The sequence below is a fragment of the Vulpes vulpes genome, unplaced genomic scaffold (assembly GCF_048418805.1).
Source record: "Vulpes vulpes isolate BD-2025 unplaced genomic scaffold, VulVul3 Bu000000626, whole genome shotgun sequence".
In the NCBI taxonomy this organism is placed as follows: Eukaryota; Metazoa; Chordata; class Mammalia; order Carnivora; family Canidae; genus Vulpes; species Vulpes vulpes.
Genome location: NW_027325669.1, coordinates 497,074 through 521,817, shown reverse-complemented (window position 1 = coordinate 521,817; position 24,744 = coordinate 497,074). Strand labels below are relative to the sequence as shown.

Sequence of the window (24,744 nt, the reverse complement as noted above, 5' to 3'; positions counted from 1 at the left end):
TGTTTATAGCAGCAATGTCCACAATAGCCAAAATATGGAAAGAGCCCAGATGTCCATTGACAGATAAAGAAGATGTAAGATATATATGCAATGGAATATCACTCAGCTATCAAAAAAGAATGAAATCTTCCCATTTGCAATGACATGAATGGAACTAGAGGGTATTATGCTAAGCAAAATAAGTCTGAGAAAGACAAATATCACATTATTTCATGCATACGTGGAATTTAAGAAATAAAACAAGAAGGGAAAGAAAAATAAAATAAGATAAAAACAGAGATACAGACAAACCCTAAGAAATTCTTAACTGAGGGTTGCTGAAGGGGAGGTGGGTGGGGGGTGGGATAACTAGATAATGGGCATTAAGGACGGTACTTGATGTAATGAGCACTGGGTATTATAGGCAACTGATGAATCACTAAATTCTATCCCTGAAACTAATAATACACTATATGTTAACTAAATTTAATTTAAATTTAAAATAATTAAAAAGGGTATGTTAGACTTAGTTTTCAGATGAGGAAATTCAAGTGCAAAAGGACTACAAATAGAGTTCAGGGTTGCAGAGTATGGTGTAGAACAAATATGAGTGTGCCACTAACTTCTCATTAATGCTGATTCCTCTAAGCTTCTAATTTAGTTCAGGTGACATTACAGTTTTGTGAACTGATTTCAACTGGATTAACTCTAATCTGAGTTAACAAGCAAAACAAAAATACATATTACAACTATTGACATATGATTGTCCTGGTTCCAGTCATCCCCATTGAATTGACATGAAATGAACAAAAACCCATTGGCGGTTGGTCAGACCAGAAGTAAACACCGGTGATTGTTTCTCAATGAAATTGCAGCATAAGGCTATGCCAGAAGAGGCATTCACCCAGCTGAAAAATATTGGCATGCTACATGATTGATTAAGGATGAATTCTAATGCCATACCTGGAAGAATCAAGAATGAGTGTAGGCTGGTGTCTTTGTCCTTGTGAATCTTGTGTGGCATGAGAAAATCCTCTCAGAACTAGAAATGAGACCTGGTACAGCATAGTAACTTGGAACTGACTGCCCTGGAGAAGCGTATGTTACCCACTTGATCAATTATCAAATGAGTTTTTAATTTATTTTGGTGGCTTTGTAGAGAAAAACACAATATACAAAATTAATAAATGAGGACATGGATAATCCCAAGAAATTAAGTTAAGGTTCTAAAAAAAGATAGTCTTTTTTTTTTTAAATAGCAGGATAATTTTGTCTAATATAATAAGACAGTATAAAATAAGACAGTAATTCTTTAAATTCCTCTTTAGTGGCCTGAAAGAAAAGACAGAATTTTCAAGTGTGCCTTACTCCCAAGAGAGCAACTTAAAAATATTGATCATCCAAGGGTAGCATTGCACAATTATATGTCAGTGGTACTCTGTGACCTTCTTTACCTTCTGGAACACCAGATATATTCCTCTGTCAAGAACAGTGCTCCACTATGGCTAAGCCATTTATCTGTTCAGCTGTGACAAGCCTTATGTTTTAGGATATATGCAATCTAATGTGTAGTAAAAAGTTTAAAGCAGTAAAAAGTTTAGAAGCCCTATCCAGATGAATATTTATGGCCTTCTGTGCATAGGAACTCACAGAAGATTATGTACCACTTAGGTTGGCTGCTCAGAAGACCACTCTATCTAATGAAAGGTCATCCCGCTATGATCTAAAGGAGAAATTCAAAACCCATCACAGCATTTTTTGCACTGCCTTCCTACATAATCAAGCTTATATAAAGGCATTAAAAACACTGCAATTTCAAGTTTTCTTTTAGGTTCTTTTATCTCCCTGCTCAAATAAGAGATAGTTAGAAATTCTCCCAAAACACAAAAACAATCTATTAAATAAGTACATCCTAATGTAAAATGTATAGGGACCACAGGAAAGCTTCATTTATTTTTTTTCTGTACTAGTTGTCATTCTTTTATGACTATCATAATTTTGATACGGTCAACAGCAAAAACATCAGTTGACAGAGGAGACAATAAATACTTAGATTCATTACCACACTGGGATTGAAAAGAAGAAAAGTGAAGTGAGAAACATAGATACTTGTTCATGGGTACCACAGCTTATTAAACCAAGGTGAGGAACATATGTATTGATTTCAGTTGCTGAGCTGAGATAAATCTGAGATGATTCCAAACTAAGATAAAATAAGCCAGAAAGGTTTTCTCCCTTTACTTCATTATGATCTGGATATTAACTCCAGAAATCTCCAGTTTTTACTGGAAACTAATTCTAGAATGTATATTTCCTTTTGTAGTGCATGGAAGAGTCATGTGGAGACCTTCTAATTTCAATATTCTAATAGCTGGTATCATAGGATGTCTGAGACCTGACAAGTCCTTGTTGGGAATGTTATGATTCATGTTATTTTATTTTTGTTCCTGGTTAAATTAAAGGATTATTTATTACTTTGTCAACTTTCTTACTGGTGAGATCATGTTGTAGTATTTTTATTGGAAGTGACCCTGGTGGTAGAATTACAGGTTTTACATCAGTTTTCAAATTCACGGTGCAAAGCAGAACTCTAAAGCAAAGCTTGCAATTCTAGCACTTGTTAATATATTAAAAGTACTCTATGTGTCTGCCCAAACACCCAAGTGCTATATAGGTTCAGTCACATTAAACATTGGAAATAAGTGACATACATGGAGCTTTTTCGTTCAATTTTTGTGGCTTGGGAGGGGAAACTTCATCACTCTTTCTGTTTATCTACATGTAGATTTTTTTTCCTTCAGTTAAGCTAACTTCCCCCATGATCTTGGATGATGATAGAAGACTATTTATTAGCTTTTTAGCCAATTGAAGTGATACTATTTTCCTGAAGTACTTATATAGTCCCCAGAGATAGAATTTCTCACTATAATGAATGGCTGTAATGTAGAATTAAATCTCTGATAATTCCAGTAAGTTAAGCAGCAAGTATTTTTTAACATCTATTCTATGCCTGGTTCTATTCTCAGTGAATTCTGTTCTGTATGTGACATTGTCCTTCCCACATTTAAGAATTTCAAGTGGAAACATTAAATATATAAAAATGGTCTATAAAATGACTCTTATAGAGGCTTTTGCAAGGTAGATGGATATTAATCTTTTTTCTAGGTGCTATTGGCTCTCTTATGTGATGCCAAATATACTTGCTTCATCATCTCATTGGTTCTAATGGAAGTAGTTAGATTCCCTGGCCATCAGCTAGGGTGCTGAAATAAATGACATTGCTGCCCAATTCCACAGAATTAGGTCAATGCTTGGAAAAAGACCATGCTGTTTGAATGTCTAAAATGCCATCTTATCCAGATTATCACCTATCACATTAAATATTTTCTTGATAATGGACAAAAATAATCTCTCTTCTATCATTACAAGTCCTGCATATTCCTGATAACATTGACAACATGGTTTCTTTGTGACATACTACATCTGGAAGACTTGGGTTAGGACTAGAAAAAAACTAAATGTCATATACCTTGAACGACTTTGGAAATGAGAACCCAGTATTCTTTAAAATAAATACTATTATGTCAACAATTCTGAAGGGTTTAACCCTAGGCAAGCTAATATGTGAATTTGTCAAAGATTCATACATTCTGACAGAAGACACATAATTCTTGGATCAGACACAGAAGATTTTATTATTCATGTCACCAGCAGGCAGCATGAGTTTCATGTTCATATTCGTTCTCCTTGCCCCACCTACCCCTAAATCATACAGAAGCAATGCACAGGAAGGTCTAGGTGAATTCTGCACACACAGTGAATTTGTATTCACACTGAAGAACCCTAAGCATGAGTCTGCTAGAAAATCTGCCCAACATTTGCCCTGCAGGGAGATGTTATCTTTACTCATTTGGCCAAGAAAAAAACCTGCTCTCTGCTCTAGAAAATGTCATTATTTGTCTTCCAAGGCTGTTAGCTATATAAATATTCTTGAAAATTGTCCAGGATAAAAGCTGACAGAAGACACATGGAAATACCATGGAGAAATGCCACGTACTCAACAAATTATAGGGCCTAGAAGACTTGCAGACACTTTAAAATGTCAAAGATATTTGTGAATGTTTGATTATATCTGTTCTTATGGATATAAGCAGTATCTAACTACTGTTACAAATGATAATGGTATATACTAATGACATAGATATAGATCAATATCAACAGTAAATATAAAAAGATGAAATTATCTCAGGAAGTTGACTCTATTGATTTTCAAACAATTGTTTGTAACTGTTATGAAAAATGAAAATGAAACTTTGGGCATTGTCATCATATATTTTTGAAAATCACCACCTTTGTACTAGTAAATATCACTTAAAAATAACCAACAATCCACACATATTTGAAACCGTGTTTAAAACAAGTTTGGGAATTTTGCCTATTTGTATTCTTTCCATAATGGTCTAAATATCACTTGAAGAACATTTAAACTCTAAGCAGACTTAAAGGTATTATCTCCAAATTGTTTATGTTAAAGAATATTTATTTAAAATATTAGTTTAAGGGGGGAGGATGGTTTGTCTTTTCCTAAACACTTGCTTTTCTTTAATATAGATGTAATTGTTCAGAAGCAGCTATAATTTCACTCTTGTATATGTATATCCTTGATCATTTCCTAAAACTGTCAGTTGAGTTTATTTGATCAAAAGACCATGTGAAAGCTAAGCTTTTTAAATTGGTGGGAAGGTTATCAAAAAAAAAATGGTTTCTTGGGTTTTCCAATCCTCAAACTGTGAAACAACTAACATAGTTGTTTCATAGATGTCAATGCTACATCAAAGAAAGACATAGCATTTCTTTGGCATCAACTATAGAGAGACTAAAGAAAATCTGAAAGCTGAACTTAAGTTTGGAGGAAGCTGATTACATTTCAAATCAAATTTCTTGTCTGACTGGAATTTTTTTTTAAGATTTTATTTATTTATTCATGAGAGACAGAGACAGAGACAGAGACAGAGAGAAGCAGAGACACAGGCAGAGGGAGAAGCAGGCTCCATGCAGGGACCCTGATGTGGAACTCAATCCCAGGACCCCAGGATCACACCCTGGGCCAAAGGCAGGCACTAAACTGCTGAGCCACCCAGGGATCCTCATTTTTTTTTTTTTTTTGAAATGAGAGATTGTTGACCATTAGCCCTAATCATTAAGGAATAGAAATTAATCAAAATCCTCTTCATTAAAAATGCCCAGTTTTAAGCTGAGTTTATGTGGATTCAAAGAAGAAATTATCCCACCCTTGAAAATATTAGGGTCCAATTGAGCAAACTTGAGACTCAAAATAAGGATAGTTTGTGTGTCATCAGTGATCAATTCTAGAGATTTTGAGAGAAAAGCTCTATCCCACAAAGGCCCAGATATATCCCAATGTATTTCCACTTTGCTTTGGTTACTATCCTCACTCCCAGTTACTGCTATAAAAAACATCCTTGGGTTGACTAGGAAACCCAGTGATCTCCCTTTTTGTTTTTATATTGTTATCAATTCCTATTTGGGACTTGTTCTATACAGATAACAATTTACAATTATTATTATTATTATTATTATTATTATTATTTTACGTTCAAGCGACTTTACAGAAATGGTATCATTAAAGAAATTGCTGCTTCAGCATTTTGTTACTGAAAAGGATTAGAATTAAAAAGGGAGACAGAATTACTGCCAGTTTCTACAGAAGGTGTCTACTTGTCTGAGAGGGGATAGAAAAGACAGGCTTACCTTTATTCAAATTGAATATTTCATTTACCACACTGATTAGTTTTTACCCTGGATTTAAGGAGTCTGGATTTAATGGGTGGTTTTCCTTTTCCAAACACAGGAACCCTAGAGCCTTGTGCCTCACTGCATAACTTTTTGAAGCAGTTCTCCACAGTGATGGTTCAAGAGTCACATTCCCTCTTCCATTCTTTGGAGCAGGGAAAATGCAAGGATTAAAGGAGCGCTAACACAAAGCATTCCGGAAATGCTTAATATGTTTTCTTGACATCCCTTATTATTGGCATGTATATAGATTCTGTGACAGTTCCTCAGTCCAAATGACTTATCCAAAATAAAGGTTAAAGCCATCAGGATTGCTATAGAAAGATTAACTTTTGTTTCTCTTAGCAATAAACTAGCTTTTGAAAATTCAACATATTTTTCACTTCATGAAAGACAAATCATTTATTTTAACCATTGCCACATATTCCTCTTTGTAGACTCCTATTAAATCCACTCAAAGAGAAGGAAAAATCATCATCATCATCATCATCATCACCCTTTCAATTTGTGAATAAATCCCAATCAGCTGAATTCCTAACATTTGATGAGAGAACATGGGGTATATAGAGAAAACACTATATAGAATTGGATGTATAATGAGATCATTTTTCATAATTTAATACCTCCAGGAATATCCAACCAGACCTGAATTTTTCTCCCACTTGCAGACCATAATATAGCCATTGTGCCTGTGCTACTGTCTTATTTTTTTCATATTGATTAATTTGGGATGTACTTATCTGTAAAATGGAGGTGAAAAAAAATTTTTGCTGTGGCCCTATAATAGGTCATGATAATAATTGAGATTATCAATGAAAGCCCTTTAAAAAGTAAAACTACACACTTAGCGGGAATATGAGGTGATAGTATGTTGTTATTGTTGGTATTACTTATTATTTTGTGATGGTTGTTTAGAATAAATCTTTAAAATTCTTAGTAGAATAATTATTGTCATAAAACCTTGAATTTTTCTCATCTCCAAAGATGGTTGTCATTGCAATGTTAAGAAGTTTTCATGTTTTCGATAACATGAAATGAATCAGAATTTTTGTTATTAAAACAAAGCTTACATTGTAATGAACTGAATATAGCTAGTATTGTTCATATGTCTTGTCTTGTTTTGCTTTGTTGTTGTTGTTTGTTTTATTTTTAACCTTAGTTAATCCTGGAGAAGTATTGCCTCACATATGCAAAGCTGGAGAATTCCGCTGTAAAAACAGACACTGTATCCAAGCTCGCTGGAAATGTGATGGTGATGATGACTGTCTAGATGGAAGTGATGAAGATTCAGTAAATTGCTGTATGTTCCCTCCAAGTAATATTACATTTCCCTGAGTCTTTTAGCATGTGAACTATCAGAGCAGTTTGTGAAATTTAAAAACATCTAAGAAAAATTAAACTCCATTTTTCCCTCCTTAGTCATCCTTTTTATAGAGAATAGACTTTAGGTTGTCTCCTTGCATAGTTTTAAGGCCCTGATTTTCTTGTTCTTTTACAACTTTAATATTATCATTTTGGGTGCTCCAGAAGTCCACTCCTTCCCTGTTTGGTGCTATCAGTGTCACCACACCATTGTCAGAAGGTTGCTATAGGAGACCCTTTGGGATCTCTGAATTTAAAGATGTGGAAAATCAATTTAAACTCCCTCAAGTCAGAATTACTTGTACAGAAGGTCATGATCCACTCTATTGCTCCTTGGCAACAGAGCCTGGAAGAAAATTCAAAGAAACAGACGTGGGTTTAGAACATGTTGTTACCTAACTTCACTAGCTCAGGACACGGTAGACACATATGGGGCACTGAGATAGAAATTCAAGATCGGATTTTCTCCCCTTGGCCTTCTATTTAGCTGGTTATCATTTCCCACAATAGGAAGGGTGTCATGTTCCTGGTTGGGATAAGGCATGGTCTCACATATGTGGAAGGAAGACATCTTGAGAAATACACTAAATACTGTTTTGAGAATATATTTGATTAGAGTCATACTGGAATTGTTTTGAGATACATAAAATATTTTTATATGGAGAGAGGTACGTGATGTATATATGTATTCTTAGTCTTTTAATTTGACCTACATAAATTATTTTAAAAAGAAAAGTGTTTTTCTTTTAATTGATAACACTTTCCAGGTTAGAATGGCTGAACTAATTGAGTTAATTGGCAGTCCTCCATTTTCTTGTCTTTCTTTCTTTTTTTTAATCCAAGATTATAAAAATAAACGTTTAAAGATCTTTTGTTAAGAATGGACAGAATAGGGGTACCTTGGTGGCTCAGTTGGTTACATGTCTGCCTTAACTAAAGTCTTGATCCTGGAGTCCTGGGATTGAACCCCATGTTGGGCTCCTTGCTCAGTGGAGTGTCTGCTTCTCTCTTTCCTTCTGCTCCCTGTCCCCCCACCACTTGTTCTCTCTCTCTCTCAAATAAATGAATAAAATCTTTAAAAAAAAAGGAATGGACAGAATTAGTCTGAACATCTGTGCAATGCAACTCTCTTTATTTTTGGGGCAAAACTCCAAGAATATGAGTTTCTTTTTTTAAGATTTGTATTTATTTATTCATCAGAGACAAGAGAGGGAGGCAGATACAGGCAGAGAGAGAAACAGGTTCCTCACAGGCGGTCCGATGTGGGACTCGATTCTGGGCCCTGGGATCACGTCCTAGCTGAAGGAAGATGCTCAACTGCTGAGCCACCCAGGCGCCCCATGAGGTTTTAAAATGTATTTCCAGGTGTATATAAATGCATAAGTTGTAATTAGTAAATGAATATAATACTACCTTCCCTTAATTTTCAAATATGGACTCTGATTTCAACATTATGTGCTCCATGTTTTCAATCCTACTGATAGCTCTACTATAAAGTATAAATCCCTAAGTAATATCTTAGATACTAACTTGATACAATTAGACAAAAATTTCAGAGTGGGAGGACCGATTTTATCTAAGGATAAAGGTTTTTTTTCTCAACTTTTTTTTACATAAATGATATTTTATTTATTGGTTAAATTAATTGTCTCTGACTCACAATACTTATTCATGGTTTTAGTGAATGCACCCAGTGTTATCAGCTTCCTTAGTCACAGAGCACCTGTTCAGAGCACAAGTATTTTATCACAATAGTCATGTACTAGTCCTTTCGGTCCATGCTACTCCCTGTATGATTGTTTTTCACAAATTCACAAAGAAACTTATTTCTTCTTTGAGTATGTGGGGCATTGCATTTGTACTGTTCATTGTACTGTTAAAATTCTTGGTCAGGATGTTTTTCTTGATTATTTTTATCACTTTCCATACCATTACCAAAGCCTATACATGGACTTCCCCTGCAGTCTTCTGTTTCACTTATAATCCATATTCAATTCTATATAATTAATTTTCCATCTTTACCTCCTCTCCAACTTCACTGGCTAAATTAGTCCTCTATCCTAGATTAACTCAGCAAGTGCCCTGCTATTATTCCTGCCACTTTTGGTCCTTTAACTAAGGCCAACTTTCAATACAGCTTCCAGAGTGGTATTTATAAGATGAAATCTAATCTCATTATTCCAGTAAATCCATAACCAACAAGATAAATTCTAAAATCCATTGATTCACATATAAACATGTTATGACTCATGTTTGCCTTTTTAGCCTTACATGCCTATCAGGCATACACTTACCTTCTTTGTTCTTATCAAGTTGGACTACATGTAGATCTCTAAAAAATGCCCTTCTGTTCCTCTCCTCTGTAACACTGCAGCCTATGGAAATCACCATGGTTTACCATGACCTTTATAGGGAAGTCTTTTGTGAACATTGAAAAATCTCCTTCTCTGTATAGCCCAGTTGGAGCTAAGCATCTCATGTATATTCATTCCTTTATCATGATAGTGCCAAACAATATTGCAATTATATGCCTACTTATCTGGTGCATCTAAGAGATGGACAACTTTATGAGGAGACACATTATGTTTTAGTGTCTTTATAGTCTCAGAGTCTAACATAGCACCCAGGACATGGAGAATACAGGATTAAACAAAAGGAGCAATGAAAACAACATTTCTGGCCACCTTCCAGCAATATGGGAACTTTTCTAAGCTTGCAGTGATTTCTGAGCAGCATTATAATCCTGAGGTTCCATGGTTAATATTCTAGCACTGTGTCATTCATTTCAGAGGATTATTTATATATTAAATACTCATAAGCTTTGTCCTTGAATTCTGTTATCTTTCTACTTTCTATTCTTTAGCTACTCAATTCCAAATCACAGGACTATGGATTGTATTTATGCCTCCTTTTGAACTCTGATTTACATCATTGATGAAAATTGCAAAGGTCCCTAATCAAGCTTTACTAAAGTATTTTTGCATATCTTGTTACTTTAAAATTTTGACCCTCTAATATATTGGATGACTTTTATTCTCATGAGCAACTATTTTTGCTAAACTCCCTGAAGCCAGTAGAAAATGTTAATCATGCTGAAATTCCAGGAAACATAGGCTACCCCCCTACTGTTTTTTCTTTTTACTATACACGAATAAAAACTTTCTGAAAAAGTGATAAAACCACTTTGTCTCCTAAGCAACTTTAAAAATAGTGTTTTATAGAAACCGGCTGGAAACGCATACATTTGCTATGCAACAGCATGATAAAATGGCTATTTTTCCAATTCTAAGTAACTCTAACACCAAAATTTATTTTTATCATACAGAAGTGCAACTACTGGGCACAAGGAAAATTACTTCAAAAAGAACGTGAAGTGGTGAAACAAATACTGAGGAACATGCCAATTCAGTTAGGAATTTAGCCTCCAGGATGCAGGAAAAATAATCACAGAAGGTTAACTTTAAGATGTCCTCCTGCTGTGCTTAGATATTGGAGGTTTAATCCTTAGCTGTGCACAGCTTCCCATATGAGGATCAGTCTTGTCCTCAGTATATTTTGTGGTTGCATGTTTATTTGTTTGGACTAGGAATGAAAACTCAGGATGGCCATTTTTGTTATTAAAATTATGCAGGATCTCATATTTAGCATCAACTCCAAGTCTCAAGTGTTGCATTTTTTTTCCTTCCAGTCCCAAGAAACACTGGCAAAGCATAACAAAATTAGGCTTATCTAATATTTCAAAAAGTACTGAAAAAGTGTGTGGCTTATGAAAATGTATTTCTGATATGTGATGGAGTTATTTGATACATACTTGTTATGTATCATGTTAAAATTTGAGATTATTTTCAATGTTTTTAGCAAAAATTCTGAAATTGTGTTCCTTGTGATATAGGATAGGAAAGCGAACATAGTGATATAGTTGGGTTTAGTGAAGACATGAACAAGTGTCTATATTTCATTTTATGTGAGATATTTTATTACTTGGTGTCTTCTATAAAAATATTACATTTTGACAGAGCCTCAAATATTAATATTTTCTATAAAATATAAAATAATGAATGAAAGAGGCTGTGGCATTTATTGTACTATATTAATTACAGTAAGTTTTCTATAACTTAAAGTAACCGTAATTGTTTTCAATTTTAAGTAATTAAAATTGCTTCTCCTCCCCCTCCATCCTCCTACCCTTCCCCAGTCAATCATAGCTGTCCTGATGATCAATTTAAATGCAAGAATAACCGCTGTATCCCCAAGAGATGGCTCTGTGATGGAGCTAATGATTGTGGAAGTAACGAAGATGAATCCAATCAAACTTGTGCAGGTAAAGGTTTGCTTGAATATATACATAAATCCCTTCTAAAGTTAGTCTCCATAAAAATGCAGGTCAGTGTTTTGAACTAAGCTGAACTTTCCTAGGGCTGATGATCTGATTATTGCAGTAGTAAATGAGTTCAGACTTCGAAGCCACAATAGCTAGAATACAAATTATCTTTTACTTAATCCTTGGACATGACTCTTCTTTCCAAAGTAATTTGGCAGTTTATCTATCCATATGGGTGTTGACTATCAATACACTCCTTGGACAAGACTTGTCCCTGCTAAATCTTAATTAGCAGAGGAGATTGAGGTCTGTTAGCATGCTGTGATGGAGGCCATCTCACAAGAACTGTTTTTGTTTGTGTGTGTGTGTGCGTTTCGTTTTGTTTTGCTTTTTACCTTGCAAAAAATAACCTGTGTATTTTATTTGGTCTGCTGTAGAATACCTCTGTGAATAGTTTTCTGTTCCTGGAACATTATTTATATGGGGTAGGTTTTTCTTTTTTCATGAAGTCCCAAGATAATGAAGCATATTTACATTTCCATATAATTTATCCCATTGTAATACATTTACGAATCCCTAGTCAGATTCTCTTTGAATGGGGATATACAGCTTGTGGTACAGGTTACAACAGCTTGCCGTAAAGGTCATGATTAGTCAGATGAGTGTTGAAAAAAGATATTGACTAGCAGCAGCCTAAAGCTATTCCTTGAATGATGAAGAAAAAGTAATGTATTTGATGACTCTTATTGATATCATGGGTGAAAATTGTGTGTTTTTTTGGTAATCATTACATATAACAATGTCAAAATGTATCAACCCCTCTCCTTTATTTGCCAAAATAAGCCCCACTGAATAAAAATTATTATAACCTATTAGTGAAAACTGTAGAGGCAGCATATAGAGAAAAGACCCAGAGGTGCAGAAGCCTGGTTTGCACTCTTGGTCATGCCACTGTTTTTCTTGGAAAGGCTTGTACCTCAGTGCACTGTGATTTCCCTATATATTTCTTTCTGCTCTCCAGGACTGTGAATTGACTAGAAAATATTTCCTAACAGCTTTTTATCATGTAGCAGCAATGAGAGAGTTGCCATTCCATAATCCTGACCTGCATCTCATATTCAGTTTTTTTTCCCCAGTAGGGACATATTCGCTGAGGATCCATGGGCTAATTATTCTCTTGTCCTTTGACTAAATATCGCCCAATATTTTAGAGTAACTGATTATGTTCAAGATGTTTTGTATGTCATATAAGGTTGTTTTACAAAGGGCTGTCCAATTAAAAAGGAACCTTAAGAGACTCTCTGGTCCTAGTCTCTCCTCTCAAGTCTATTCATTTCATAGCTGAAGCATAGAATAAAGGACTTGCCTTAACTTATATCATTGGTAAGAGTTTAAAGGAAACTCAACGTATGAATTATTCTCTAAGTTCATTGCTCTTGTTATCAAACTATATTATCCTGAGTATTAGCTAAAATTTTAGGTATGGTCAATTTAACTTTCCTAAGATTGTTCTTAAAATTATGACTATAATTTACAATGAAGCTTCTTTCTAAGCTTATACAATTATTATTTTTTAAAGGTGAATGTTTAATTCTGAAACTTTATTCCATTACTTCCTAAACATATAGATCCATTTTCACCTTTAAATTAAAGGCATTGCAGACTCAGTACCATGTCTTTTTCATTTCTGTTTTGACTTTAAAAATCTGCTTGTTTCTACATGATTTTTAAAAGAACATTTGGGATTGACTATCTACTTATAGTAGTGAAAGTGGAAATGCTATGCATGAGAGCAAATTAAGCAATAAATCCTAATCAATCCTAATTAGTAAGATTTCTCAGACATCCCAGGCATGTAGTCCACTAGGAAACAGGACACAACCTGCTTGCACCTCAAGTTCTGCTTTCAGTGATACCAGCTGAAGTCTGCCAATCAGTACTAGATCTTTTTGTAAGTGTATTTATAATAGATGTTATGGCCATGGTATGCCTTAAGAAATTAAGAAGAACACAAATTAAGAATAAAAAAGAACAAAAGAAAACCACAAATATGCCTGTTAACTTTGAAAATTAAATGTGTTGTTGTGTTACAATATATTTCCACTTTGTTTGACCAAAATAAATAAATAGGTCACATAGTTCATCGTACTGAAAAAAACATGCAAATCATTAGATAATTTCTCTTCTGGATCATTTCTATATATAGGTATATACATGGATATGTATCAGAGATAAAGGTTTTCCCAAAGTGGGGATTATTTTGTAACTGAATCCACTGTCCTATAGTTTTTAGCATCGTGACTACTTTATATCTAAAAGGAAATCCTTTCCTACAAGATACCAATTTCCTTTCTTGTTCCTTTGGGGTTTCTCCTTCATGAATCTACTAATTCAATACTTATCACAACATTGGATATAAGAGGAAAAATACACTATATCTTTCCTTAGGAAGCTGAATGAAGATGGGGAGAAAAATATGTAAACAGGTCATTCTAATGCAGTATTCACAGTGCTAACTTAAACTACAAATGGAAGCACAAGAACAACTAATTTAGTCTATGTGTATCTGGGAAGGCTTCTTGAGGGAGGTGATATCCAAGCTAAGTCTAAGAGAGATACAGAGACAGAGAGACAGAGACAGAGGAGAAAGAAAAAAAGAAGAAAGAAAGAAAAAGAAAGAGAAAGAAAGAAAGAAAGAAAAGAAAGAAAAGAAAGAAAGAAAGAAAGAAAGAGAGAAAGAGAGAGAGAAAGAAAGAGAAACCTGAATAACAATTCAAGTCATTCAATTAGAAAAAAAAATAATCTGATAAAAGTAATCATTGGCAAGATTGTGGAATAAAAAGAGCCAACATATAATCATTGGCAAGATTGTGGAATAAAAAGAGCCAACATATACTCTTGGTGGGTGTATAAATTGGTTTTCTACATTGGAAAGCATTTGGCTAAATCCAATAAATGTGGAAGTGTGCATACCTTCAAGTCTATAATTTCATTTCTAGATTTATACTCTAATACCTATGAGCAAAGAGATGCAAGTAAGAAATTCATTGTCCTAATCCTGGTAATAGTGAGAAATTATAAACAACTCAAATGCCCATTAATAGGAAAAAAATATGTGTGTGTATATCTGTCCATTATATGTAAAACTATAAGTATAAAACCATATATAGATACAAATATAGTATTATATTCACATAATAGAATGTTATACATACTTAAGATGAATAAATTAGAACTCAAATATTAACAGAAATTAATTTCAAGGGGTGTCTGGGTGGCTCAGATGGTTAAGCATCTGACTTTGGCTCATATTATGATCTCTGGGTCCTGAGATTGAGCCCCACATCAGGCTCCTGGCTCAACGAGGAGTCAGTTTGTTCCTTTCCCTCTGCCTCTCCCCACTGCTCATGCTCTCTCTCTCTCTCTTCTCTTTCTCAAGTGAATTTTAAAACAAAATTTTAAGGAAATTAATATCAATAGCAATTTTTATCAAAAGTTGCAATTATAAATTACTTAGTGCCATTTACATGAAATATAAAAATAAAAAACAATTATATATATATACTTATTGATTTGTAAATGTGTAGGAATAGGACTAAAAATATGTCTGGAAATGAAAAAAAAAAGAAAGAAATTAAGGATAGTAGTTACATGTAAAAAGAGAGAAAGAGGACTGAAAAAATTACATAGGAGATTTTAAGTGTACTTATAATACATTTTTCTAAAATAAAACAAAATATAGTCTATAGTAAATACATAAAAAAACAAGATTTGATAGAGCTATCTGATGGTAGACAGGTGTTAATCTTATTATTCTCTCTACTTTTCTAAGTGATAGAAATATTTTACTAGGGGGAAAAAAAAGAATGATTGATTGGCAGAGTTACTGAGGGTGAGGTGAAGTCCACAGAGGATGATAGGTGGTTGGAGGATATGCCCGAAAGAGGAAACAGTATATGTACAGCAGGCAAAAGAAAGCTGATGGTCAGGGGCTTGGTACTTGTTCTCCCACACAAAAAGAAAATATGTCTCTCTACTTATGAGAGAGACCCAGAGGCCTAAGATGAGAAATAGTTAAATTTGAAATTCTTTTTCCTCGTAGTCACCAATGATGATCCTTGGATTCAAGCGTGGCCAGTTTCAGACCAGATTTTTCCCATAATACTGAGCTCTAATTAGATTATATAATATTTATTCTTCTCACATCTTCCACAAATGTTGACTAAATTCAAAGTAGACAGATATATTTGAATTAAGAACACCTGATATATTAAAAATCAGACTTCTTTATAAGATAAATTGAAAAACAGGTGCTGATATGACATAGGCTTTGTTTAAATAGAATGCTTTGATTAAAATACAGCAAAAGTGAAGTTTAGAAATAATGTGTAAAGATCTCTTCACCTCTGCCTCCTTATTGTTCCCGTGCATTGTGGGATTTCTCACTGCTACGGCAAGAGAAGCATAATTAGTGATGAGTAGAAAAAATTCACATTGTGACAGTGGATTTCTGATTCACTGCTAGATAAACAATTCCACTGAGGAAGTATAAATTTCCTCTTCATTAGAGAAGCATTTGCTACAACATTAGAGTCCTCTGGGGCTGCTCTGCTAATCTCACCTCCAAAGTAATTTAGAGCTGATAGAGACAAGAACTGAAAAAGTAAAGGTTGTGTCTTCCTGCTATAAATCCAGTGATTAGAAAGATGATTTTATTTTATTTTTTTTTTTAATTTTTATTTATGATAGTCACGCACAGAGAGAGAGAGAGTGAGAGAGGCAGAGACACAGGCAGAGGGAGAAGCAGGCTCCATGCCCCGGGAGCCCGACGTGGGATTCGATCCCGGGTCTCCAGGATCGCGCCCTGGGCCAAAGGCGGGCGCCCAACCGCCGTGCCACCCAGGGATCCCTAGAAAGATGATTTTAGTCAATTAGATTATATCATATAGACAGACGGTACTTGTAGATTAATGGAATGAAGCATTTTTCCCATCTGAAATTATTTAAATTTCTTCAGCAGATTAAACAGTTTTTTCATGGTTAGAATAGACAATGAATTCATATATTTTCATGTCATACGATCTCTCAATGATAAGCCAGTGAGCACTCTTTGGAGTAATAGGTCCTAACAGTTCTTCAAGCTTCTGAGTTGGTGAGTTGACACACAAATTCCCACACTACACAATGTGAAATAAGTTTTTAGGAGTTCTTTTTCATTGTCTTCTGTAATCACTGTAGTGTTCCTCATGAAGGAAAACAATCTGAGAAAACTTTTCTAGAACTAAGTCTCAATGACAAGGAGGGAATATTGTGACATTGAAAAAAATCAAATTAAAGAATATCGTATTGAGATATTTAATAGATTCTTATTATGGGCCAATTATAATTTAGTGGGAATGAAAATATATGATGATATATTCTTCTTTAAAGCAAGAAAACAAAACACTGAAATAGGGATTGAAGGAAGACAGGAGAGATGTAGGAAAGAGTGAAAAGTGAAGAGAAGAAAAGAGGAAGGGAGAGAGGAAGAAAGGAAATAAAGAAGGAAGAAGGGAAGGAAGGAGGAAAAGAGTGAGGAGAGCTGGAGGAAGGAAGGGAAGAAAAATTGAAAACTCTGCCATTAATATTCTCTTAAATATCAAAAGGTAAACGTATTTACTATAATCAGTAAAACAAAACAAAGACTTGTAAGAAAAAACAAATATGAATCTTGCTCATACCTCTATGCCCTTTCCTTCCCAACAAGTAAACTAAATGCCAACATCTTCATCCTTCTCTAGGCTCATACAAATATATACATAAGGAAACATAGTTTTATTAAAATTAGCTAGGGACTTTGTTGATTAAGTCTAAATGTTAAAATAATTTCACAGAAAATCCATACAGTTAGCTAAACAAGACAAATTTTAATCCTACTTGAAATTACACCATTGAAAACTTCAGAAGAATACATATTTGTTGGGATACTTAAAATCTATTAAAGTAAAATAAATGCTCTATTTGTACTCTATTTGTAAAAAAAAAAAAAAAAAAAAAAAAAAGGAAAACTCAAGTATTACGTAAAATGGATTAGATTCAGGGATGCCTGGGTAGCTCAACGGTTGAGCATCTGCCTTCAGCTCAGGGTATGATCCCGGGGTCTGGGATTGAGTCTCACGTCGGGTTCTCTGAGAGAAGCTTGCTTCTCCCTCAGCCTGTGTCTGCCTCTCTGTGTATGTGTATCTCTCATGAATAAATAAATAAATAAATAAATAAATAAATAAATAAAATGTTTAAAGAAAAAAATGTTTTAGATTCAGAACTCTTATCCACATAAGCAAAGCAGGATACATAGTGTAATAGTTGTCTGAAATTTCTAATTATAGACACTGAGGATGGAATTGCGCATCAAATCTGTCAAATCAAACTAGCAATGTTTTCATTGTTTTTCTCAAGTAATCTTTTAATATTCACTAATAATAGACACGCATTTTTACATAGCAAGTACACTTTGCTTAAAAGGAAGTAACCAGCACATAACTTCTAAGACATTCTTTTAAGTGACTTCTAAAACTCTAATTTATGGAAACCCATTTTAGTGTATTAGGATGATTCGTCTTTGAAACACTCTCAATTTTATACTAGCTATTCATTCATGAGGCATTTTGATGAAAGGGAAATACATCTTTCTATTTCATAAGCCCCAAACCAGAAGGAAGTCTATAAACTAAGCAATGTTCTCTTATCCTAGCTACATAAATGCAGACCCTAAATGTTCCTCATCTGTCCAATCCTCATCTGAACCAAATGTTAAAAGGTATGAATATAGCCTTCCTATAATTTTCCACTCTTTTTTCCTGATCCAATAAAAAGAAGTAGTGATAGAAAACTGATACTTAAAAAAAAAGTTTGTGTTTCAGACAGACAAAAAAATCAAACACATAAAAATAAATAAATCTAAAAAATGAAAAACAAAGAAGTTTGTAAAACTAAGGTCTAAGGGAAGAGTTAGGGTGACTATGTAGAAGTTCATGCTTTCAAAAGCTGACCTGACTGTAATAGAAAATGGTAATCAAACTCCTTGTAGAACACAACCAACCCCTTCACTGAATAAACGAAACCACTGCTTTTGGCTAACATAGAAAGAAAGATTCCATGTGTGTGTTCTTTGAAACTCTTGAGAGAGGCCAAAGCAAAGTTTATTAACATACTTTGATTTTAAAATTACACATTTTTATATAGCTATGCTGAAAAGTAGATTTTAAACATCCATCATAAGGCTAAGTATATGCTTTAGAAAATATTTTCTGCATTTTTGTTCCATATATTGGCTCATTTGACATCTAGGAAATAAATGCATTGAAATGTTAAAGGAAAAGAATAATTGTGCCCCAATGACTAGAAACTAGATATCCTGATAATAATCTCCAAATCCTTTTTCCTATATTACAGCAAGTTTTCCTGGTTTATTGACAAAGACTGTGCAAAATCCTTTTTTGTTAATTAAAAGTTGGATGAAATTTAATTCAACTGTATATTCATAAGCATGTGCCAGGCAAAAATTGTAAAATAATGAATTCATAGCTTCATTTATGGAAGTGTGTGAGGATTACTGAGTATCTTGTCATTTCGCAGCCACTGTAATTCAAGGGCAAAGCATGTGAACTTTAGAGAAGACAAGCAAGTCGGCAGTATAAAAAAATTAATAAAAATTTACTTAAACTATTTTATCTAATAAAGCAATAGATCTTACGTGTATGAGTTATTGCATGATATATTTTACCTGAACGTTATTCAAAAGGCCTCTAAATGTATTATTTGTACATTAATTGATTATCTTAGCCAGAACATGCCAAGTGGACCAGTTTTCTTGTGGAAACGGGCGCTGCATTCCCAGAGCATGGCTGTGTGACAGGGAAGATGACTGTGGTGACCAGACAGACGAAATGGCATCTTGTGGTAAGTTGTGAGTGAATCTCACTGTAAGTGGAGACGAGGTCAAATCACTATAATCTCTCTTAAGAGGCTATTTATTTCTTTATAAATACTACTCAGTAAGGCAAAAGATCTGTTATACTCTACTACTGCCTTTTAGGCCTGAGTGTGTACCTTAATGGTAACTTTGGGATATGTCCATTTCATGACTCAGTAACCATACCCTTGGCTAAAATAAAAGGATACAAACATTACAGATTTTATTAGGAAGTAGTTATTAGAAGCTTAACAGGATTCTCAAATGTTCATTATTAATCTTATGTTTGTAATGATTAGTTTTTTCTAATGGAGTAGCTAATTGAGTGACATTTGGAGTAAATTACAAGTATATGTTTCTTGTTGGCATACATATGTTTTCTTCTTGGAACAATAAACAATACAAGCTAAGATTACATAGTTGGGAAACCATTTGTTTCATTTCTATTGAGTCATATAATTCTGTTATTAGCTTAAGATAGTTTTTTTTTTTAAGATAGTTTTATTAATGGCAAAATTCCTAGTCACTTTCCATGGATCCTCCTACTTTTGGAAATGGTATTTATTGTCACATAAAGTTGCAAATTTAATTACTCTCATTTGTACTCATGTATCAGTAGATTTTATTATCATTTGTCTGCATAATGTGTAGTGAAATGTAGTAAGGGAATGAATCTGGTCTTCTAAGAACTTGTGTTTTTTTTTTAGACATAGCTATGAATTTTTGAAACTACTAATGGGGAAAACATACATTAAATATGCTTAGTACATTTATTAGAAATATAATGCAATTGAGTACATATACTTTTAATAATTTAAATCTATGTTGTAGTATTTTTAGCAGTTGGAAAATAAGACTTTTTTGACCTCTCAAGTCAAAGGCTCTATTAAGGGATGCATTCTTTCTTTACCTAAAATTTTATTTTTAAAAATTTTCTTATTCTAGACTATTAGGTCCCTATGGACTTTTGAATTTATGACCTTTGAATAAAGTATAGATAAGGAAGTAGTATTGACATTGTAAAGAAAATAATAGCAGTGTTGAAGAAAGCAATAGTCACACAGTAACAGTCAATTTTATATTTCACATGTAGAGTTTACAAAGCCTGTCCAGTTAAGGGATTTGAACAATGTATCCTTCTCCTTTCCAATGTCCAGACTTTTCCTGTGGCTGGGTCTGCATCTGGGCAGCTCTATTATTTTGGAAGCTTGATTGCATTCCTGTTTCCAGCATCTCCGTCCAGAATATAGAAAAAGGATAATGAACAATCTGAAAACATTAAAGACAGAGAAATCCTAGAATCAGACTAATTTAGGACAGGCCATGAAAAATTATAGAGTAGAAAAATAAATAAGGAGCTCATTAGAGAGCTTCAGTTAGGTCTTTGATCTGACTTATATTTAATACTTTTCATGAGGTGAGGGAAAGAAGGGTGAAGGGAGTTCAGACACATAGTGTCTTTTTTTTCCTCTTTTTTTAAAATTTAAATTCAATTTGCCAGCATATAGTATAACACCCAGTGCTCATCACATCACACAGACACAAACTTTCTTATTGAATATTTACAACAAATCTATGAGAAACATAGTAATGTTTAGATTTTACAGATAAGGGAATCAAAACTTCGACATTTGACAACTTGCTGGAGATCGCAAGGCTAATAAATAGCAGGACAAGGCTTTAAATCCAGGTATACTTGAAACTAAAACTCAACATTTCAGGTCGACTTTCTCTGGAAGCCATGGATTGGGTGCAAATAGGGAGTAGATCATGTCATTTTACCTATTCATGTCCATTGACTATCTTATTTAAATGAACATATATTTATGATAAGTCTTGTTCATTGATATGTTGGTAAACCTTTTAAGATCTCCTACTGTAAAGGAGGCCTGATCTAGTGTTTGCCTATTTTGTGGTGTAAATACTCCTGCCATGACCAATATGAGGTAGCCAACATGACTTTCTGAATGTAGATTTGAGAAAATATGTGCACATCAATTTATAGTATTTCTACAAGACAGATGTAATAAACATGACTAACTTGAAGAGTAAAATAATTAGGAAATTGTGAATCTTGATTTTTATTACCCTTTTATTCAACATTATTTAATTATAAATCTATATAGGTTATGTATTTTAAATAATGTGCTTAACAATTGATTCCTAGAGTCCTTGAAAATTTATAAATCGGTTCTTGCAAGCTGGCACAGGATACCTCAAGTATACCACTGGATATGAACACACTGTGAAATGTAGTTGTCAGTTTGCTTTTGAAATATAGCCAAATTTTATAGAGTGTCAGTAAGCCACATGGGTTAGTCTCAGCACCATTTCCCTTTTATAAGGTGAGAAACATGTTTCTCTCCAAACTTGTTCCTCTCTGTAGTAACATGCATTTATCTTTCAGATTGTCATAATAAATCAAAATTTATGTCAGTAGGGGAGCTAATAGTGAAGCTCTGGTTGGCACAAGCTCACTTTTAAAGTTATAAGAGAATGGCATAGATTACTCTCATATCAGAAACTATCTGTGTATTGAATACAAAATTGCAAAAATATTATAAATTGTTTAATTTACCACATTAAAAAAGTCACTCTCTTTGGCAGTAATGTAGAAATGAATATCGGTTCAAGTAATTCCCAGTCTTATTAAGCATCATTATAACATTTGGAATGATCATATTTCACTTTTCCCAGTGGAATCAGTCAAGTTCCCATAGGTTTAATCCTACTAGAAGAGTGCACCCTTTTTTTTATGTTTTAGTTCTACAAACAGCTTCTGTTTTAATAACTACTATTTTATACTGAAAATACCAAAATTTGGATTTTAAAACATGAGAAACCGATGGTTAGAAATGCTTCTGGTTGCCATTAGGAGCAGAAGGTACTGAAATCAAGGGTCAAATTTTAGTGGATATCACTAGCACCTGTTTATAAACCTCACTGATTTTACTTGAATTTGCCTTTACAACAAATTAACTGAACATTTCAGGTTGAGAGTATATGTAGACAAACACATAATTAGGAAGGACCTTGAGGAATCATCCTTCATCTTTAAACAATCTTTTTACTCTTTTGGTTGTCTTCATGTGTAGACAGGAGGCTCTGTAGATTGATTCTTCACGTAAGTGAGGATATGTTAAAATTGTGAAGAATGTGCTAGAAGTGAACTATGTGTCAAAGAACTAAATAGTCACTCATTTCAAGGTGTTAATTGGTTCTCAACTTTGCTGTCAGTAAAAAAAAAAAAAAAATCACCCAAGAAGCTTCAGAATCACCTGTCCATGCCTCACCCCAAACTGATACTGATTAAATATGGGTCTCTGGGAGTCAGACCTCAAAAATCAGTATTTTTAATGGTGTCCATGTGTTATGAATGTGCATTCAAGTCTGAGAAACCTTAAGGCTGAGATTCTCAAACTTAAGCATGCATCACCATCTCTTGGACTCTTGTTAAAAAAGCAAAAGCAAAAATCAAAACCAGAATCTGGGCTTAATTTCTAAAGACTATGACCCAGTATGTCTTAGATGGTCCATAATTTATATTTCTAGCAATTGATACTGATTCTAATGCTACTGGTCAAGGGGCCCTACTTTGGGAAGCACCATTCAGGTTTGATTTTATCTAGCACATATTTAATGACATAATTATGTCTATATAAGCAAAACGAATTAAGATGGAAGCAACTATCCAGAAGAAAACTCTTCCCATCTCCAAATTATGGCATTAAATATAATGGTATTTCATGACTACATGTGAGAATATGTCAGACAAACTTTCATTTTGCCCCTTGGAAAATTTATTGTCAAAAACAGTATATTTGCTTATTTTAAACTAATTTAACTGTTCGGTCTTCCAAATATCTCCAGCATACCTTATATTCATTATATTTTTTAAAATAAATGCACCTTTATGTGAATTGCTAACTTTGGACTTTTTCAAAGGATTTAACTTGGGAAAATAATGGAAATTTATCAACAGATTGAAAGACAGTTCAGTGGGGTAAATAAAATCCACTAAAATTTGCAAAGTTAGTATGATTCCATTTTATGGATGTTGATCTTTTAAATCTATGAAGATAGTAAAATCTTGTCTCCCGTACTTCTAATTTAAATTGTAAATGTTCTTATAATTTTATTCCACATAATTAAAGAGGAGAGAATCATAAAGAGAATTGGCAAGTATCAGACACAAGCAGAAGAGAGAGAGAACTGTCAAAAATAAATCATTTCCCAGTTAAATCAGTATATGTTGTGTATCAAATATATGTTCAATGAGGTTATTAGAAAAACAAAGTTTCTGATTAAATATATTGATTATTATTATTTATAGTATACATTATTATTAATTTTATAAGAAAAAATGCATATTTTTATGTAATGACTTAAGTGAGGATTATTAACCCATGGAATACTGGCAAAATATGGATATTGCCAAGCACTGCTTTCAATTGCTCTGCCATTCCTTGATAGCATCTTGGCAGACCCAGTGATTCTGGTAACTTTTAATTTATGTAACTTGATCCTACCCATTTTGAAATTCTAGTATTATATCTTAGTCAAAGCTTTCTTCTCCCCCCTGCTGGCTAGACTTTAGGTTTTAGGAACTTAGATGAGAGGTGACTGTATTCTATTTTTTCCTCCCTGCATCTGTTCCCTATTCTAGCCTTAGCTCTTCAGTCAGATGGGGCAGTTGGAGGAACAGGTAACCTCTTTTTAAGTAGATCTAGTGGTAACCTCTGTTTCTCTGAAGGTGACAACTCTCTGCGACATGTGCAATGTTGCTCTCTTGAGAGACTCTCTTTTTAAAGATATTATTTATTTATTCATGAGAGACACACAGAGAGAGTCAGAGACATAGGCAGAGGTAGAAGCAAGCTCCCTACAAGGAGCTAGATTGGGGACTTGATCCCAGGACCATAGGATCAGGACCTGAACCAAAGGCAGACGCTCAACCACTGAGCCACCCCGGTACCCCTCTCTTGAGAGAATCTTATGTGAGAACTTCAGAGAGCCTTCTCTTCGTAGTTCCCTGAACTCCCTCTTCTCTGTTTCCTCTTCTTCTCCCTCACATCTAGACTTCTTTTATCCCCTTCCCCCACCATTCCCACCACAGATGGCATATCTCCTATCCTTAAGTTGCTAGAGCCCTCCTTGCTTGGTGGGCACCCCCTTGGTTGCATTGCTGATACCACCAAAAATACAAACAAAACAAGTTTTGCTCTCTTTTTTAGGTCCACTTTTTGTGACCCCTAAACCCCCAAACATGCTTTATTAAATGTGATCAGGCTAGTCTCCTAATGACCCATCTCTTGGG

The 24,744-nt window shown here is 34.0% G+C and overlaps 1 protein-coding gene across 1 annotated transcript in view; it reads left to right on the top strand.

Moving 5' to 3' along the window:
* LOC112912724 (low-density lipoprotein receptor-related protein 1B-like) overlaps positions 1 to 24,744 on the top strand; it is a 1,003,376-nt gene that overhangs the window by 484,893 nt on the left and 493,739 nt on the right. Inside the window, exons 14-16 of the mRNA XM_072745081.1 lie at positions 6,953 to 7,093; positions 11,351 to 11,476; positions 19,298 to 19,414. Coding sequence (XP_072601182.1) covers positions 6,953 to 7,093; positions 11,351 to 11,476; positions 19,298 to 19,414 — 384 coding nt within the window. The remainder of the gene's footprint in view (positions 1 to 6,952; positions 7,094 to 11,350; positions 11,477 to 19,297; positions 19,415 to 24,744) is intronic.